This window comes from Eulemur rufifrons, chromosome 16, assembly GCF_041146395.1.
Source record: "Eulemur rufifrons isolate Redbay chromosome 16, OSU_ERuf_1, whole genome shotgun sequence".
Lineage (NCBI taxonomy): Eukaryota > Metazoa > Chordata > Mammalia > Primates > Lemuridae > Eulemur > Eulemur rufifrons.
In genome coordinates, this window is record NC_090998.1 from 93,238,067 (window position 1) to 93,257,007 (window position 18,941).

An 18,941-nucleotide genomic window follows, 5' to 3' on the forward strand; every position below is an offset into this window, starting at 1 on the left:
ACTTCTGGGTAGTGGGTGAGCTCGTAAAAGGTGTGATCACAACAGCGACCAGGTGTGGAGCACTTACCAGGCGCCAGGCACTGCTCTGGGAGCATCCCACGCCCTGTCTGAACGCTCACAGCGACCCAGTGAGATTTCAGATTTGGAAACTGAGTCACACCAAGGTGACATAACATGCCAGGTCACATGGCTGGTGACATTTGAGGCAGGGGTTTGGACACAGGCAGCTGGGCGCTGGCGCTCCTCTCTCAACCACAGGTCTGTGTTGACAAGCACCCACCACGGAGCTTCTGAAAGATATGACTAAACTAGCATTTAAGAAAGCGTATCCTCCTTGGACCCAGACCGAGGGGTCCATGTTGGCAGCAGGTATGCATTCAGAAGCCGGGACCATCCTTCACCAGCTTCCTTGAGGCCAAGACGTTACCATGTGCAAAGTATCCCCATAGACTTCACATACCCACACGGTGGCCCGGAGCCCACAGCTGCCGGCCTACTGAGCTGGGTTATTCCTGCCCTCTCAGGGCGTCTTCCCGGCCTGTGTCCCCTGCATGCCCCCCACTGTGGACGCAGCCCACTTCTCAGATCCGTGACGCCAGTTCCTGGGGAGGATTTTGGCTCTGAAAATTGAAAGTAGGGCACTTAGCTTAGAAATGTTATGGACAAAATAATTCATGAGGATTCATAATAGTCTAGATGAGGGGGGGCCAAACCAGCAAAGGAGAGGAGGAAGTGAATGACATAAAAATTGGGGGCTTGGGAAGACAATGATAGGGTGGTTAAAAAAGGGAAGGATTTGGTATAAAGAAAATAAGTTCTGTTTGAGCAACGTTTAGTGGTGGCGAGAGTCACTCCTGTGGCAGAGCGGCGGAAGTGAGGGTGAGAGGTGAGGGCTGGGGAGCACATCTGTGAGTCATCTGGAGCCGGACAGAGCTCGGGAGCACGCGAGGCCTCCCCACACCTCCCGGCGGCGGTGGCCTTCACCTCGCCCTGCTGCGGCCGCCCACGCCCGGGCCTCGTCCTCACTCGGAGGTTCCAACTGCGCCCGGGATCCCACTCCCTGACCACAGCTTCCGCGGCGCCCGGCCTCTCACGCCTCCGTGCCGCCACACCCTGACCTCGTCCTGATCTCGGCTCCCTGCGCTTCCCCGTGGGCACCGGCCGCCCCGCTCGTCTCCAGGCCTCCTGACCGCACAGGACATCATCTCCGCCACGCAGCGCCATTGCCAGCGCCCTCAGCTCCTTGGCCCCTGCGTCCTTCCGCCCTGCTCATCCGGCAGAGCCAGCCGGGCTTTGCACAGCACCTGTCTCCTCCACCCCTGCACCAGCCTCCGAGCTGGGACGGCAGAAAGCCCACACCAAGGATGTTTGGTGCCTGGAGTCAGCTGCTTGCTCTGCCCCCCACCGGCCGCCTCCTCGTCTCCCCGGCATGTGTGCCAAAGCTGCGGCATCTCCCAGCGGAGGACTCTGCCTTCCCCACAAGGGAAACCAGGAGCACAGGCCCCCAGCCCTGTCCTCCTCTGCCTAGAAGTGCATTTTCCATGCCTCTGCGCTGTGCCAAGTGCTGCATGACCGTGTCATCTTGTTCATCCTCGTGCCATCCTCGTTTTGCAGACAGGGCACCTGAGACTCAGTGAGGTGGGGTGACCTGCCTGAGATCCCACAGCCGGCAAGTGGCGAGAGGAGGCCGCGGGCTTCACACTTGTGCCCCAAGGCCACGGAGTGGGCACTGGGCTGGGAGCCAAGGGTAGAACGGTAACCTAGATAGACGAGGTTCCTCCCCTCAGGAAGCATACGTTTTAGGACCGACAGACAACAAACAAATGAATGACTCCGTTAAACAATTACAGACTGTGTAGCTGCTGGCAAAGGAAGACGAGGAGTTAGTTCAATGATGGAGAAGGCAGGGCGGACCGGCTTAGCTAGGGGCCAGCGGGGAAGGGAAGCTAACAGCCTCCCGTCCCTCCTTGCCGCGCCCCAGTCCCAGAGGAGACACCTCCACGTGTTCAGGGGCCACGCAGCCACCCGTGCGTGTGCAGGATGCAGCGTCAGCAAAGCAGTCACACCCTCACTGTGAGCAGGTGTCTCTGGTACAGACGCTGTGCTTCGGGGACTGAATTAACGAGGCCCAACGGTGGGGAGGTGGTGGGGGTATTGCTGGGATTACTCAGCCATCCAGGAAAGAAATGGGTCCTTTGAGAGGAAGCCAGGGTTTGGACCGTTAGCCTCTGCTGGTTCCTCCGCCGTAGGTAGAAGGACGGCCTTGACCACCACGGAGGCGGGTCAGTTCAAAGCACCTGTCCCAGGCTGGGCTCCCCAGGGAGTGGGGTGGGGATTTGGGTGCAGGAAGGGTACTGGGAAGTGCTCTCGGGATCACTGTGGGGAGTGAAGGACGCAGGGTGGGGCAGAGGGGGAAGTGGAACGTTTGGGGGTGGCCGTGGGGGGCGAGGCTGTAGTGAGGGGCTGTGCGTGCGTTGGGCCCATGCCCGGCCTCAATCCCTGCCGCCGTGGCCAGTCGATTCAGGAGACCGTTGTGTCAGTTCCAGGGGGGCTGGTGACGAAGCTGCTGGCTGAAGTCGCTCTGTCTACTTGGTTGTTTAATGCCTCTTCTGTGTCGGGTACTCTCTGGTGGGTGCTAACAAATGATATAAAGGATCTTTTTTCTCGTTCCCATTCTCTTGGTTCATTGACATCTTCTGCACATCTTGCTCCCAGTGCTTGTCCTTCCAGGCCTCTGACCAAGCTGCTGAGTCCAGATATGCTCCAGCCTTGGGCCACTTCTCTTTCCACGTGAAATAGAGGACCAGGCCCCCCACTCTAAGCTCGCCCGAGATTTCCATTCACTGCAGTCTCTCAAAGCCACCCCTGAAGGAGGCTGCAGTGTGGCCACACTGCACTTTTGGTTGCACCCACAAATCAAATGTGATGGGCAGAATGGTCCCCCAAGGAGGTCCCCATCCTAATCGCTGGATCTATGAATATGTTAAATTACACTGTAGGGGCAGTCAAGATTGCAGATAGAATTACGGTTGCTAATCAGCTGATCACAAGAGGAGATTATCCTAAAGCACCCAGGTGGGCCCAGTGTAATCACAGGGTCCCTGGAAGCAGAAGAGGGAGGGGAGGAGAGTCAGTGTTGGAGTTGGGGGTGACGATGGAAGCAGGGACCAGAGGACGCCAGAGGGAGAAGGAGTCGACCCTTCAACCCGCGGGGCCGGCTTGGAACAGAGGAGGAGGGTCTGTGAAGCCGGGAGAGGCGAGGAAACAGTCTCCCCAGCATCTCCGGAAGGAGCGCGGCCCTGTGGACGCCTTGGTTTTAGCCCAGTGAGGCCCGTTTCAGTCTTCTGACCTCCAGAACCGTAAGATACCAAATTTGTGCTGTTAAATTTGTGATGATTTGTTACAGCAACCATCAGAATCTAATACACCAAGCAAGCCCATCTATGACCCCATCCTGCTCTTCCTCCTCCTTCCTGTGACTGTAGCTGTTCCCGCCTGTGTGGCTGTAGGCAGTGTGAGCTTAGGACATGTCCCAGTGTGACGGACTCGGAGGTGGATGACATGACTTTGGGCCACCAGCTTGTGCTGCTTCATTCTGCCGGCTGGCCTTGCTGGTGCCCAGCGAGATGTGCTGTTTCCGTCTCACGATGAATTGTGGCTGCGCCCTGGAGGGTCTGGTGGAATCCAGCCCCCGGCGGGCAGTACCTGCCACACGGTCAGTTGCCACATGGTCATGATCGGGGCTCGGTATCTACCAGGAGCTTGTTTTCTTTCAAAGTTTGATGACTTTTGGTAAATGTATTCAGGTGTGTGATCAACACAGTACTCTGGTTTAGATCACGTCCATTGCCCTTGTGTTTCCACTGTGGTCCGTTTGCAGCCTGCCTTTTTTTTTTTTTTTTTTTTTTTTTTTTTGAGACAGAGTCTTGCTTTGTTGCCCGGGCTAGAGTGAGTGCCGTGGTGTCAGCCTAGCTCACAGCAACCTCAAACTCCTGGGCTTAAGCGATCCTACTGCCTCAGCCTCCCAAGTAGCTGAGACTACAGGCATGCGCCACCATGCCTGGGTGATTTTTTGTATATATATATTTTAGTTGTCCATATAATTTCTTTCTATTTTTAGTAGAGATGGGGTCTCGCTCTTGCTCAGGCTGGTCTCGAACTCCTGACCTCGAGTGATCCACCCGCCTCGGCCTCCCAGAGTGCTAGGATTACAGGCGTGAGCCACCGCGCCCGGCCTTGCAGCCTGCCTTGTGTCCTTGCAGTCTGTCCCTGTCCCCACCCCAGGCCCAGGCAAACACAGATCTGCCTTCTGTCTATAGTTCTTGCCTTTTCTAGAAATTTCATATAGATGTATTTATATAATACGTAGTCTTTTTTTTTTTTTTGTCTGATTTCTTCCCCTTATCATGACGTTTTTAGGTTTATCCATGTTGTATGTATCTCTCCACTCCGAATGGTCAGAACTCGAACATCTCCCAGTCCCGTGTGAGCTCTGGGGATTGCTAAGGTCAGAGCTCCCTGACAGCCCCGGGGACTCTCCGCCGGGGCACACACAGTTTAATATTTAGTCTGAGACTCGGCCAGATGCCTATCTGATTTCTAGAGTTCATGCTCTGTGAAGCTCCCACCTCCGGAAATTCCAGTCACCTCGGTTTGCAACCTGTGATCTCTGTCCCCTTAACTCAATGAGACCATGTTGCTGTCCTGGACGCCTGCCTTCTGCCCTGTCAGGTAGGAAATGAGTCCGGGCAGAAAGACTGGGGGTCAGAAAGATCACTCCGAATATTTATGTTCTCTCAGGGATCCTAGTCCTATCTTGATGACTATAGTTTTATGGTAAGTCTTGAAATCAAATAGTTTCAACTTTATTCTTCTTTTTCAAAATTGTTTTGGATATTCTGGATCCTTTGCCTTTTCATATAAATTTATAAGCAGCTTTTCAAAATCTTTTACAGAGTCTGTTAAAATTTTAATTGAAATTACATTGAATCACAATAGATCAACTGACATCTTAACCATACTGAGTATTCCAATCCACAGACACGGCATGTCTTTCCATGGACTTAGGTCTCTTTCAACTTCCTTTTGTGATGTTTTGTGGTTTTCATTATACAGGTCTTGCATATCTTTCATTAGATTTATTCCTAGGTATTTTTTGGTATTACAATAAGTGAAGTTGTTTTTTAAATTGAATTTGTAATTGTTCCTTGCTGGTCTATAGGCATACCTATACAATTAATTTTCATATATTAACCCTTTATCCTACAACCTTGCTACTGTGTTGACTTATTAGGTCTAGTATTGTTTTTATAGATTCATTAGAACTGTCTACACACACTTCTACTTTTTTGCTAATTTGTATGTCTTTTATTTCGTTTTCTAGCCTTGGCCAGGACCTTAAAAATACTAATTCATTTGGCTTTCAGCAGTGTGATGTGTCTTGGCATAGGCTTCTTTATACTTATTTTGCTTGGTGTTAGTTTAGCATCTTATATTTGCAAGTTTCTACCTTTCACCAAATACAGAAAAAATTTTGACCATTATTTCTTCAAACACTTTTTAAAAAAGTCCTGTTTTCTCTTGCCTATCCTTCTGGTATTGTAATTAATATTTGGACATATGCTATCCACTAATATCCCTGGGATTCTTTCTGTTCATTGTTTTTCAGTGCTTTCTTTTTTTTTCTCTTATCTTTGGAAATGTTCTATCTATCCATCTATGCAGTAGTTCAGTTTCACTTATTCTTCCTTCTTTCATGTCCTTCTGGCTGAGTCCCGCCAGTGAACTTTTAAGTTCAGAAATTGTATTTTTGAGGTTTACGATTTCTATTTGGTTCTTTTGTATAGTTTCTACGTTTCTGCTGAGATTTATCATTTCTCTCTTGAGTTTTTAATTCATTGAAGTCATTTTTTGCTTTACTTCATTGAGTTTAGTTGTAAAAGTTGCTTTAAAATCTGCCAGCTCTTAACGTCTGGCTCATCTCATGGATGGATTCGATGGATTTTCTTTTTCCTTGAGGATGCGTCCCACTTCCTTGTTTCCCTGTATTTCAGGTAACGTTTGGGTTGTAGCTTGATGCTATGAATAGTAAGCTGTAGAGATTCTGGATTCTGCTTCTTTCCTCTGCTGAGCATTGTTTCTCTTGTTTTCACAGGCGGTTTTCTTGTGTCGGCTTAGGCTGAAAACTCTGCTGCTTCAGGGGTACTTCCAGTCTCGCTTCAGATCTTTCGTCTTTAGTTGTGCGCTTTGGGTCCATCCCACATGTGTGCACTGTAGTGGCAGTCAGAGACACGGATGCAATTAACGTGGGGATTCTCTCTGTCTTACTCTGTTTTCTGTTGCTTATAGCAGAGTACCTGAAACTGGGTGATTTATAAAGAAAAGCAGTTTATCTCTTACAGTCATGGAGGCTGAGAAGTCCAAGGTCAAGGGGCCGCATCTAGTGAGGGCCTTCTTGCTGGCGGGACTCTGCAGAGCAGGGGCAGTGCAGGCGTCACATGGCGAGAGGGCTGAGTGTGCCAGCTCAGGTCTCTCTTCCTCTTCTTATAAAGCCAGCAGTCTCACTCCCAAGATAACCCATTAATCCATTCAACTATTAATCTATTAATCCATGAATGGATCATTCATGAGCACAGAACCCTCATGACCCCATCACCTCTTAAAGGCCCCACCTCTCAACACTGCCACATTGGGGGTTAAATTTCAACACGAGTTCTGGAGGGGACAAATATTCAAACCATAGCACCTTCTCTTTTGGGGTTTGCCCACTCTTTTCAGTGTTCATATTTTCATACACTGACTGTTCCGTTCCCCCAGGCCAGACAGAACATAGGGTTTTGCACATGTGCCCCCCACTGCTGCTGTGCACACCCACACACTACAGTCAATCCGTCCCCGGACAGAGCTACGGAGCTGCGAGCTTACCTGTACTCCCTGTCTCCTCGCTCCAAGTGAACGTGTCTGTCTGCTTCTCTTCGCTCGCAGACACCTTCGGGTGGTTGCGTTTTTGTGGTATGTATAGGTGTTATATTGTTTACTGTGGGGCGTGTGTGTTATGGGTCCTCCAGTAGGGCCTTTGTCCATCTTACCCAGGCGTGGCAAGCTGTCATGAACGGGTCCACAAAGCACTTTGAACAGTGCTGGTCTGAACCATTGTTTCAGTGACCGTCCCATTCAGGATGCCACTTGCAAGTTTCTCTTCTCTTCCACAGTTTTCTGCCAGATGTTTATAATGGAGGTTCCCTGCCAGATAATGTCAATCCTAATAGCGGAATTCCAAGTTCAGGCCAAGAGGGGATGAGGAGTGTTAATAATATCCGAATAGTGTTTGGTACTGATGGACTTGACAAAGCCCATTTCATAAAAAGCAGTTCTGGCTTTTGCAGACGGCTCTCAGTGGATTTCCCTTCTTTTCTGTCAATGGATTTTCTTTCTTTTCTGCCCTTCGACCTTCTGAGGTCTTGGCTGCAGGGAAGTGTGAGGCAGAGGAAGTCCTCAGGCAGGAGCCGCACCTGGGCGGGGCCCTGTGGGAGGCCTGGGGCACTAGCGGGCAGCAGAGGGCAGAAGTCCCCAGGTGGTGTCAGGTTGGTCCGGAGCAGAGCCGTGTCATGAATGTTTTCTTTCTTGTTTATTCTAAACCCCATGAGCCGCGGTTGCTTTATTGCTGTTTTATGCTTTGGGTGTTCCCCGGGGTGAAGCGGATTCTCTCCCAATCCCACTGCCCCTCGTTGCTTCCTGTGTCTCTCATCTTCCACCTGGGACTGTTTTCGTCTCTAACTCACACTCTTTAGTGCTTCGCCAGCGTCGCTCTGTGGCACGTCCTTCAGCCCACCGAACACAGGCTGCCACTGTTTTGGTTTCCAGTGTTTCTGCCGAAAATGCAGCTCACTCCAATTCTCATTCCTTTGAAACTAAACTGTCTTTTTTTCCCGGTGGCTTCTTATCAGATTTTGCCTTTGTCTTTTCTGCAATTCCACTATGATGTGTCTACATACAGATTTCTCTTCATTTATTCTGCTTTGTATTCATCGAACTTTTGGAATCTGTGGTTTGGAATCCTTCATCAGTTTTGGCAAATTCTCAGCTGTCGTCTTAAGTACGGCTTCTGTCCTCTTTCTCTCTCCTTTTGAGACTCCAGTTACATGTGTTAGACTTTCTCAACCTATTCTCTGCGTCTCTTAGCTCTTCTGTATTTTTTATATTTTTATTTCTTCACGCTGGATAATTTCTTCTGATCCATCTTCCAGTTTATTTATTCTCTCTTTAGGTCTCTCTAGCCTGTTGTTAATTCCATCTATTGAGTTCTTAACTATGCTCTTTTCATTTCAGTTTCAGAACTTCCACTTATTCCTTTTACAAATATACTATTTCACTTTTTATATTTCAGTTCTTTGCTTGGACTTTTGAATTGTGTTTTATTTCTTTGACTATAGTAAACATGTTGTTTCATTGCCTATGTCTGATAATTCCAATATCTTAAGTCTTTGTGGGTCAGTTTCTGTTGTACGTTGCTTTTGCTGGTTCTCCTTATAATGTCTTATTTCCTTGTTGACCTGGTTATTTTTGTGTTGTTCGCTATATTTGAGAATGATTTATAGGAATACTTTGATGCCCAGCATGCCACCTTCCTCCAAAGATGATTTTCATTTGCTCCTGCCGTGTGTCCAAGTGTGCCACCATTCTGGGTCTGTCTAAATCCCAGTTTAATTGTTTGGGTTCCTTGGATCAACTGGGTGAAAAAGAGGTTTTTGAAATATTTCACTCAGGTTTTTTTTTTTGTTTTAATTTTTCTCATTCAGGGGATAGCTTTAAATAACCTATCCTGAGATTACCAGAAGACTAGATTCTAATATACTCCATGATACATGCTCAAAAAATGTTCGCTAAATTGAAATATGAAAAATAAAATTTTAAATAGATCGGTGGCAATCATAAGGAATTAGGGTAATAACTTTACAAATTATATAAAAACCATTGATCCCTATGATGCAACTATTACTAGTAACATCAGAATAATTGTGTCAAATACCAGTAAACTATTGTCGGTCACTTACTACCAATTTTATCTTGAGCCTACACCCAATTTCCTACCTATTTCCTGCTGTTTCTAATTTGCCAACCACCTGATGGCTTTCAACCTCCTTGCCCGGCATGCCTCCCACTCACTCACTTTTATACCACGCATGGCCAACGTTCACACTTACTGAGCTAAGCTAGCTAAGACACATCCTGGACTGAAATAAACTATCTCATCAAATCCCCCCAACAACCCAATTAGCAGGTACTATTACTATTCCATTTCTCACACACACACACACACACACACACACACAAAAGTCTTAAAGTGATGGTCGCTTGTCCAAATTCAGGTGATAAGAGATAAAAGTGGGATTCACATCATCCAGGCTTGTCTGGCTCCAGAGCTCATGTCCTCTACGAGGTTGGCAAACCTTTCCTATAAAGGACTAAATAGTTGACCTTTTAGGCTTTGTACGCTATACAGTTTCCATCACAACTGCTCGGTTCTGCCCCTGTCGTGCCAAAGTAGCCACAGACAATATGTAAATGAATGACTGTGACAGTTTCCAATAAAATTTTATTTCTGAAAATAGGTGGCGGGAAAGATTTGGCTCACAGGTTGTAGTTTGCCGATCCTTGCTCTGAACGACAACACTATTCTGTTATTTTTTTCCTCCTTTTTCTCAATCCCCAAAGTTTTCAGGTCAACAAATATTTATAGCATTGTTTTTAAGCGCAGGCCTGGATGGGGAAGACAAAATGCCAGCCTTGAGGGCCCTCAGCTGTGGAAGACGGGTATCTAGCACATGTCTGGCACAGGCTGATGGAAAGTCAGTGCCAAGAGAGGCACACACGGACCAGGGCTTCTCCTGATGGACACACGCGGGCTGGTGGCGTTGGTGGTATATGATACAAATTTTCTACCGAGGGAATCATATGCAGGGATGCTAAGGAGAAAGTTTCAGGTGGAAGAGCCGGCACAGCAAGAATTTTCTTATCTGTCACTCACCTTGCCTTCTCTTCTCCAGTATTCACTTACTTCCTCTTTCTTTTCCTTGCCAAAACCATATGCACTTTGGTCCAAGTCTGGTTTTGCCTGCACCTCACCTCTTTCTCCTCTGATTTTCCATTTTTGCTTCCTTCTTTCCTTCCCTCCTCCTCCCTCCCTTCTTTCTTCCCTCCCTCTCCCTCCCTTCCTTCCTTCCTCCCTTCCCTTTCTTTCTTCCTTTATGTCTTTCTACTTATTTACTTTTATTGACTATTCTCTTGATTACTGAGTCATTGCTGATTCAGTTCTTCTGCAGTGGGCTCGGGTCAAAAATTCATATCAGAAATTTCATCTGAAGTTTTATTCATGTACATTAACATGGTGACATGTTCATCTGGTTCACCCAAGTCAAACAGTTATACAATGTTTAAAAATGTCACTTAGCCCAAGTGAAAAATTAACCTGGTTCTGTCAATTGAGTCAAGGTTGAAATCCTCTATTCCGGGCGGTCAATAACACCTACTGTTTGACCAATTTAGTTTCCTTGTGTTTCTCTTACCTATACTTCTATACTTTTCGTCTGAGCTGTTAATCTCTCTCTTTTAAAATCTTCACCCTTGTACATTTTTCTTCCTCTTTTTCCATCCTCACTCTTTCCTGCACTCTTTGGATTGTTGTACTTCTCCTGGAGGCATGCTATTTCCTTTCTCCTTTCTGAAAATGTATTTAAAATATTCTTTGTTCATTAATTCCATTAATATTTATTGAGCAATTACCACATAGTAGGTCTTTTTCTAGCTGTTGGACTAGAGATACAAAAATAAAAGAGATAAAATCTCTACCCTTGTGGAGCTTACATTCTAGTAGTAGACAAAACAGATAAGTACCAATAAACAAAATAATACAAAAAGTGTTAAGTGCTACGGAGAAAAATTCCTGGGGATCGGGAGTTAGGTAGTATGTTACAATTTTTTTTTTTTTTTTTTTTTTTTTTTTTTTGAGACAGAGTCTCACTCTGTTGCCCAGGCTAGAGTGAGTGCCGTGGCGTCAGCCTAGCTCACAGCAACCTCAAACTCCTGAGCTCAAGCGATCCTCCTGTCTCAGCCTCCCGAGTAGCTGGGACTACAGACATGCGCCACCATGCCCGGCTAATTTTTTCTATATATATTTTTAGCTGTCCATATAGTTTCTTTCTATTTTTAGTAGAGGTGGGGTCTCACTCTTGCTCAGGCTGGTCTCGAACTCCTGAGCTCAAACGATCCGCCCACCTCGGCCTCCCAGAGTGCTAGGATTACAGGCGTGAGCCACCGCGCCCGGCCAGTATGTTACAATTTTAAATAGCTTGATCAGGAAGGTCACTAAGAGATCAGCTGAAGGCAGTAAGGAAGCAGGTCACGTATGTATCTGCCAGGAGTGTTCTGTGCCTGTGCAAAGTCTCGAGGCAGGAAGGTACTTCCCCTGGTGGAGTGGGGGCGGGTGGTGGGGAGGAAGAAGAAAAGAAACTTGTATCTGAGGAACACGAGCCCCTTTAAATTGTCAGACCCAGACAGGCATTGGAATGAAACGGCAGTCACATCACTGCCCTCGCGCTGACGCCAAGCAGCCGTGAAACGCCACACGCTCTGTAGTTCAACAGCACGTGGCTAGTCGCTATGCAGTGGTATCTCTGTTAACCAGTGAGAATTCCTGATGAACAACTGTTACAATCGCCCCTCTCCTTTTTTGTCTTAGTCACCATTTGATTGTGTAGATAGATTCTCAGGTTAGGAACGTGCCAGGACTAGGCCTGGTTGGGAGCCCCTTCCTAAGCGACTTCCACCCTCACAGGAACCCCACACCTGTGGGCCCCACGAGAAAGGGCAGGTTAAAGCCGGTGGCGGCGCTGCGCTGGTGCCCACCCTCCACGCAGGCAACCACGGGCTGCCCAGCACCCCGCTCCCATCCGGCTGACTTCATCTCCCGGCTGCATCTCCACCCTGCCCCACCCCAGGTCCCAGAGCCTGTCTGGGGGGCAGGTCCAGACATGTCCACACAGGAGGGTCTTTGTACTGGGCTTTCCCCAAGCCCCTCACTCTGGCCAGGACTCCAGCAGGACCCCAACATGTTCCTCTGCCACCAACCCCCCAGCTACTTTGGAGGGCACTCCCCCGTCAGTGCTGCCTTGTCCCTCTCCCCTGCCAGGCCCGGGCCCTCCTCACTGCTCTGCTCTTTTGGGCCCAGGCTCAGGGCTCCAGGGGCTTTTCTCCCACCCACACAGTGATGTCCATCACCTGCCTGGCAGCTAGGATTCCCCTGCCACCCCTCCGGGCCAATCTATTGTTTTATTCATGGCTAAAAATGGGCCCAGGATGGGGCAAGGCAGGGGAGTAGAAGGCCTCTTGCCGCAAGGGGGTCCATGCTGCACCCCACTGTGCTGTCTGCTCCTCTGACGGTGCCAGCATTCTCTTTCCTAGCCCTTCTAAACTGGCCTGGGTTCTCCCTTTGCAGAACCAGCTGCTCCCTGTCTGCCCTGTACCCTCGGGACCGGAACTGGTGTCAGTGCCACACAATACATCTTCTGGGAAAGGGGAGAGAGGGCATACTTGATCAAAGAAGGTGAGAACAGAATTTGGAAAGTCATAGCTTGAGGGGTCTTCATGACCCTCTGGTCCAACTATCTCATTGTGTTGAGGGAAGACGGGCTTTGCCCAAGGTTCCGCCGCCAAGCCCAGGGCTGTTCCTCTTCCCTCTAACAGCTCTGTGCACGGGGGATGGAGGATTTTCTCTCTGTTACTGAAGGTTAATTCTGGGCCCCAAGTCAAATAACTTGCTTAGAGTGACACAGTAGCACCGTGACCTGGTTACACCAGGGCAGGAACCCACCAAGGATACTGAAGTTAAGTTCATGGGATGCTGGATGTCCGTCTCGTGCTGGAAACCCACTTTCCGACTCCCAGCACACCACGGGATCTTATCTGTCAGGCAGTGGGTTTCTTTTCACTGTGCCTCAGTTTTCCTTTCAGGAAAATGGACACGAAGACGTGCATCACTCACGGCGGGGGAGACGTTCTGGATGGTGTCCCAAGGCCCAGAAGTTCCAAGGGGGAAAAGAGCAGAGCTGTCCTCAGGAGACGGGATGCCATGGTCACCGAAGCCTTGACAACTGGGCATGGGGATGAGGCTGGGTGCGAAGGTGCCCTCAAGCAGAGTCCCGAGGGAATGAGTGGAGGGAGGACCCAGCGAGGCTCAGCCTCCTCAGCCCTTCTGGCTGTCAAGAGATCCACTCCCCAGTCTATTCATAGAGGGCGGGCCCCAAACCACAGGACCTCCTGGCTCACGCCTGGGGACCTCCCCCCACACACTGGCCTGTTCTACTTCTCTTGCTGAGAACCGCAACTGGCAGATGGGGCACTGGACCCAGGAATGGGTGGTGAGCTCTGGGGAGACACCCACCGTCTAGACTGGGATGAAGTCGGAGATGAAGGGAGAAGCTGGGTGAGGTGGGCAGGAATCACAACACTGAAGGAGCCTGTGCAGGTGGGGCGCTGTCTACTATCCCAGCCACCACCGCTTTGAGCCTGAGGTTGGTGTCGTTCTCCTTGCCCTGCCCTTGCTGCCGGCCTCCTGTTTGGCTGGGAGTCAGAGCCCAATAGAGGCCTTCGCTCCAGCACTTTCTGTCTTTTCATCCTGCCCACATCATTGCTGGAGTTTTGCTCCTCTGTTCTGGGCTCTGCACTGTCAGATGACTGGGACCTGGTCCTCCACAGTTATTCTCTGGGCTTGCCACACTGGCTGGAGGTGCCCTGTGGGCAGCGGAAAACACCTTGTGGGCTGAACTCCCCAGATACCCCGGCTGCAGCTGCGCTGAAATTTCCTCGGTGTTTGTCTGGGGATCTGGGAAGAATGTCCTCTGGATGGAAGGATTAGCCAGCAGGGACTGCGACCAGATCCAGGGCTCAGCCCAGAGCTCACAGGGCCTGGGATCCCTCCCAGGGTCATCTAAGGGGTCCAGAGACGAATGCACCCACAGAAAGGCCGGGCCAGGGGACTGCTGATGTGTGAAGGGCTGGGAGCAGGTCAGGCGAAATCAATCCCATGACTCTCCTGAGGCTGGAGCCAGGAAATCTTCACCTTTAAACATGTGGACCCCTGAGCGGTTCTTTCCCTGCTTTGACTCAGTTAGGGACGTTAACATGGTTGCAGGGAGCAGGGTGACGAGAGGTCTGTCCAAGGACCAGGAAGAACGGCCCACATCAATTTGTAGGAGGAGCACAGCCACAGTTACCCACGTGGATGTAGCCGAAGGGCACTGCCCTCTGTAGTCCACTGCAGTCCACTTTCAGCTGCCCACTCTTGTCCCGAGGGCAGCTGGGCCCAGGTCTCCTCTGATTGCCTGGGTTCAGCAAGTTCTCTAGCGGATACTTAAGACCCTGAGGGGCAAATGAGACCACGTGGCAGATTTTCACAGGAGCCAGGTGGGCCCAGCCGCTGTCCCAAGTAAAAGGCAAAATGCCTTCTCCCAAGATTTCTTCTGTCACCACTTTGTGGCACTGCCTGTTTTGGTCCTGTCAGCTTCCAGAAGAGAAAGAGTCCTCACATTACTCTGGGACCATGGACCTGGAAGAGCCACCATTGCTTCAGACTGTGGACCACAAACCCATTCTCCTGCCAGTCTTGATCCTTTTTTTTTTTTTTTTAAACAAACAAACAAACAAACACAAAAAAAAGAAACAAAATAAACTTGAGCCTCTCTTTTGTTCTCCAGAGCACTCTCTAAGGCAACTTGGAAGTGTGTCCCAGGCCTCAACCTGGGCCCAAATAAACTCTCTATATTAATTGTGCCTCAGCTTCCTTGTGGGCCAACAGAGTACAAGGAAGCCAGTGTGGTGGGAGCACAATGGGGAGGAGGTGACTAGTACAGAATCAAAGCCGGGTGGGGGGAGGAGGCAGACCATTAGGGTCTTTTCCATGGAAGAACTGTGGCTTTTACTCTGAGTGAAATGGAAATCCACTAGAGGGTTTTGGGCAAAGTGAAATGTTGACTTATATTTGTAAAGGCTCTAGAATGTAGGGAAGTAAAAGCATAGGCCAGAGAGACAATTAAAATATTGTCTCTCGCAAAATATTGCAATAGGAGTATATTGCAATATTACAGGCAAGAAATTTGAATATTATGGGGAATGTTTTCTGGAAGATTCAGAGTAATTACTTTTGTTTTACAACTGAGGATAAGAAAACTATATTTTACCACCCCCTGCTCCAGAAAAAACTTGGGATATTTTGCCTTGCTAGCGTAAAGATTGTTAAACTTTTTGAACTGTCTGGAGCATCGCTAGGTGATCTAATGCCTGGCACATAGTCAGCACACAGAAAGTTTGTGGAATGAATATGTAGTCAATTACATGGGTAAAATGAATGACAACATCAAGTAACTTGCTTGTGCAGCGTTCATTTCTCCTGCGTACTTTGGAGGTGCTTATTGTATCTTTAAATATTAGTTAGCAAAAAATGTCAAAAGTGCCACATTATAAACACACTCCTACTTTTCAATAGGAATGTAGAGGGTGCGTGTGCAAGCACATATTTTAAGTGGTACCAAGGCAATTTGTACAGTCCTCTATCACAGCAGTTAACAACTGTACTCAACTGTTTGCCTCTCTCTTTCCCTTTCTGTAGTCTTAGAGTTCCTTCAGGTGTGGAGGAACCTTATTGATCTATCTCCAGCACCTAGCACGAGGCTTGGCCACAATTCTTGGTGAAAGGCATATACAAGATAATAAAGGGCGGTGGAAAGAAAATATGTGAGTTATTAACACCAGCCACAGAAGCCTTGTCTGATTCATTTCTTTTAGGAAAAAACACTTTTTACCCTATTGCTGTAGAATTTAGCTTCTCCGAATTGTATTCTCACCCTAAGCTGAGCGCCTGGTAAGTGATCCGGTACTGATCAGTGCACGACCAGTAGGGTCTGCGGACTGAGCTCGCAGGGTCTGAGACTCCGGCTGCCCGTGGTCCGGGGGTGGGCGCTGATCAACCCACTTGAACCGGCCCGTCCCCTCCGCGGGTGTCCCCTCCGCGGGTGTCCCCTCCGCGGGTGTCCCCTCCGCGGGTGTCCCCTCCGCGGGTGTCCCCTCCGCGGGTAACTCCTTCGGCGGCGGAAGGGAAGTGTCCCTCCGCCCGGCACGTCCTGGGGCGGAGACCCTCTGTCCGCGAGCCCCTTCCCATAAGGGACCCCTTCTCAGTTGAACCCCGTTTCCCCTCCCAAAACGAAGACCCTGTTTGTTGCGCCCCCCACCCCCCACGCCCGGCAACCTCTCCCCTCGGAGGGGAGCCCCGGTCCCCGACGCCTCTCGCACACCCCCCTCACACACCCCCAGCATCTCCCCTCCCGTCCCCTGCACACAGAACTTCCGCCCGGCGCCCCCTCCTCTCAGGCGGGACTTCCGCTGGCGCCCCCTCCTCCGCGGCGCCGTCCCCTCCTCCCGCCTGAGGCGAGCCCGGGCTCTGCCTAGCGCTCTCGGCCCGGCCGCGGCGCAGCCTCGGGGCAGTGCGGGCGGCGGCGGCGGCAGTCGGGGCGGTGCGGAGCGCGCTCTCCTCCTGCTTTTCCTCGTCTTCCTCCTCTTCCCTCCGCCTCCGCCTCCTCCTCCTCGCCCGGCTCGGCGGCGCTGCGAGCGGCAAGATGGCGGCGCCCAGGCCGCCTCCCACCCGGCTGTCGGGCGTCATGGTGCCGGCGCCCATCCAGGACCTGGAGGCCCTCCGCGCGCTCACGGCGCTCTTCAAAGAGCAGCGGAATCGGTAATGGGCCCGAGCGGGGGGCTTCCCCGGGCGGGGGAGGGAGGCCCGGACCCCCACACTGGCGCCCGGCCCGGGCCCAATTGCGCCGCCCCCTCTCGCTGGACGCGCGGAGGCCGAGGCCTGAGTTGGCGTCCCGAGTGCCACCCGGGCGGCGCGCCCTCCAGGCCCCGCCTCGTCCCTGCGGGGACGCTTGCTCCCCACCCGCCCTTCCAGGTGCGAAGCCGTGACCCGGGGAGCCCTTTGCCACGCGTGCCGGTTTTGTTAACTCGGCACACGCTCGAGCCCCTGTCGTGTGCGGTGCTGTTGCAGGCCCCGGCTGGGAGCGGCACCGACGTGGAGCCTGGCGGGAGGCGCACGTTACGGGCGTGGGAGTTGGGAGGGTGCCGGCATAGCAGTTCCCAGGCACGGGGCTGGGTTGGCACTCCACTCTGCCTGGCCGGGGAGCCCAGGCTTCGCCGCCCCCCACGGCGCAGCGTTGTGTGCAGTGTGGAAGAGCACTGTCGGGAGAGGCCAGATTCTGAGCCTGCCACTGAGGGGCAAGGTAGCCGGGTAAAAGAGAAGGTGCCCAGAACTCTTGACAGACCTGGATTTGGTTCCTGGACTTAAAAGCTGCATGTTATTGTGCACTGTATCGACGCCTTAGATTTCCTGCCCAAAATGGGAATGTAAAACATAACTTCATTGCTGGGTTGTACAGAGGAATAAATGAAATAAAACATGTGAGAATGTAAAATACGTGAAGCCCTCACTCAATGCTTGTTTGATTTTGTTCTCTTCTCTGGGCCTCAGTTTGCTCATCTGTTTAATGCAGATAATGTTGAATATTCATAGTACGTCCTTGGTGACACTGTTATGAGGATTAAATGAGATAATGCATCTAGATCCTTAGGGCATACCTGATACATAGTAAATAAATATTAGCTGATACTGCTATCACTTTACACATTGATTGGTGGTCCCTCATGTATTGGGTGTTGTGCTAGGTGATGAGGTAGGAAAATGAAAGGTCCTTGCTCTGTCCTGTACTAGGGACCCCAGGTAACATAAATCATGGGGTTATGTAGAAAGAGTAGAGGGAGCATAGAAAAAAGGAACACCTAGATTTGGGTTGGTCCAGATGATCACCAGAGGCCATCTTTTTAAACTAGACACCTGGTCTGAGCACGCCCTGCACCTCAAATCATGGTAGGAAGTGTGGAGCTGCTGAAAGGATGCTAAAAGCCCCAGGCACTTGGGCCTTTGGGGAAATATATTGTTTAATTTAATGCTTAGGCATATTTGTACCATAATGGACCCTCCTTATAGTGAGTATCCAGTCATCAACCATTTATTGAGCACCTACTATGAAACAGGTTCTTGGTTCTTTGCTAGAGGCTGAGGGTACAAAGATGAATGGCGTGATCCTTTTTATCAAGCATGGCAGGGAATTTGCTGTGTAAACACATACTAATGGAGGTCTATACAAGAAGAAGTGTCGGCCCAGAGGGAACACATGGATCTGTTGGATGGATTGGTGACCCAAGAAAGGCTTTGAGATTGCTTCAGGTGCTTGGGTTTCAGAAGAGAGGACTAACTAGAAAGAATAGCATCTGCAAAGGGGCTATATGTTGATTTTGCCGAGCAACTGAGAGGATTAAATGAAATAGGTAAAGTTTCTGGTACCTTTCTGTTATAACATGTAGGAGAAAATCCAAGACCCTGAGCTAGTTTACGAGGCCCTTCTTGGTCTCTTGTGAGAGGAGTTATGGGGAGCCATTGAAAGTTTTTATCAAGGAAGTGGCATGATAAGATCTGCATATTAGAAAGATCTCTCTGGCTGCCATTGTGGGGAATAAATGAGAGAAGGTGAAGCTAGAGGCAGGGGAACCTCAAGGAGCTGTTGCAGAAGCTCAAGTGAAAGAGAAACATGCCTGAATTAGGACGTTGTCCATGGGGATGAGTAGAATAAATACTGAGAGACTTACAAGGTTGAATGGAAAGGACTTGGGGACCAGTTGGATTGTTGCGGGAGAATGAGGATGAGGTTGTTTCCTAGGTTTGGTCTGAGCTCTTTTGGGGCAGTGTCCTTGTTCCAGGCAGTTTGGAGACCAGGAAGATGAACTAATGTGCAGGTCCTGCGATGATGAGACACACAATTGTGTGGTGGTGCAGAGAGCTCTCG

At 50.1% G+C, this 18,941-nt stretch overlaps 2 protein-coding genes across 2 annotated transcripts in view; one reads left to right on the forward strand and one right to left on the reverse strand.

Annotated features, from left to right (window-relative positions):
- Window positions 1–12,614: 12,614 nt before the first annotated feature.
- Window positions 12,615–15,437, reverse strand: LOC138397353 (protein XNDC1N-like). Its single transcript, XM_069491272.1, is given in 3 exon segments — window positions 12,615–14,252; window positions 14,254–14,550; window positions 15,423–15,437. Coding segments are annotated over 3 exon segments (897 nt in total). The 3' UTR covers window positions 12,615–13,667.
- A 1,022-nt stretch (window positions 15,438–16,459) lies between these two features.
- The window catches only part of ATXN10 (ataxin 10), a 143,899-nt gene continuing 141,417 nt past the window's right edge, over window positions 16,460–18,941 (forward strand). Inside the window, exon 1 of the mRNA XM_069489523.1 lies at window positions 16,460–16,780. Within this exon, the coding sequence (XP_069345624.1) occupies window positions 16,665–16,780 (116 nt within the window). The 5' untranslated portion in view covers window positions 16,460–16,664. The remainder of the gene's footprint in view (window positions 16,781–18,941) is intronic.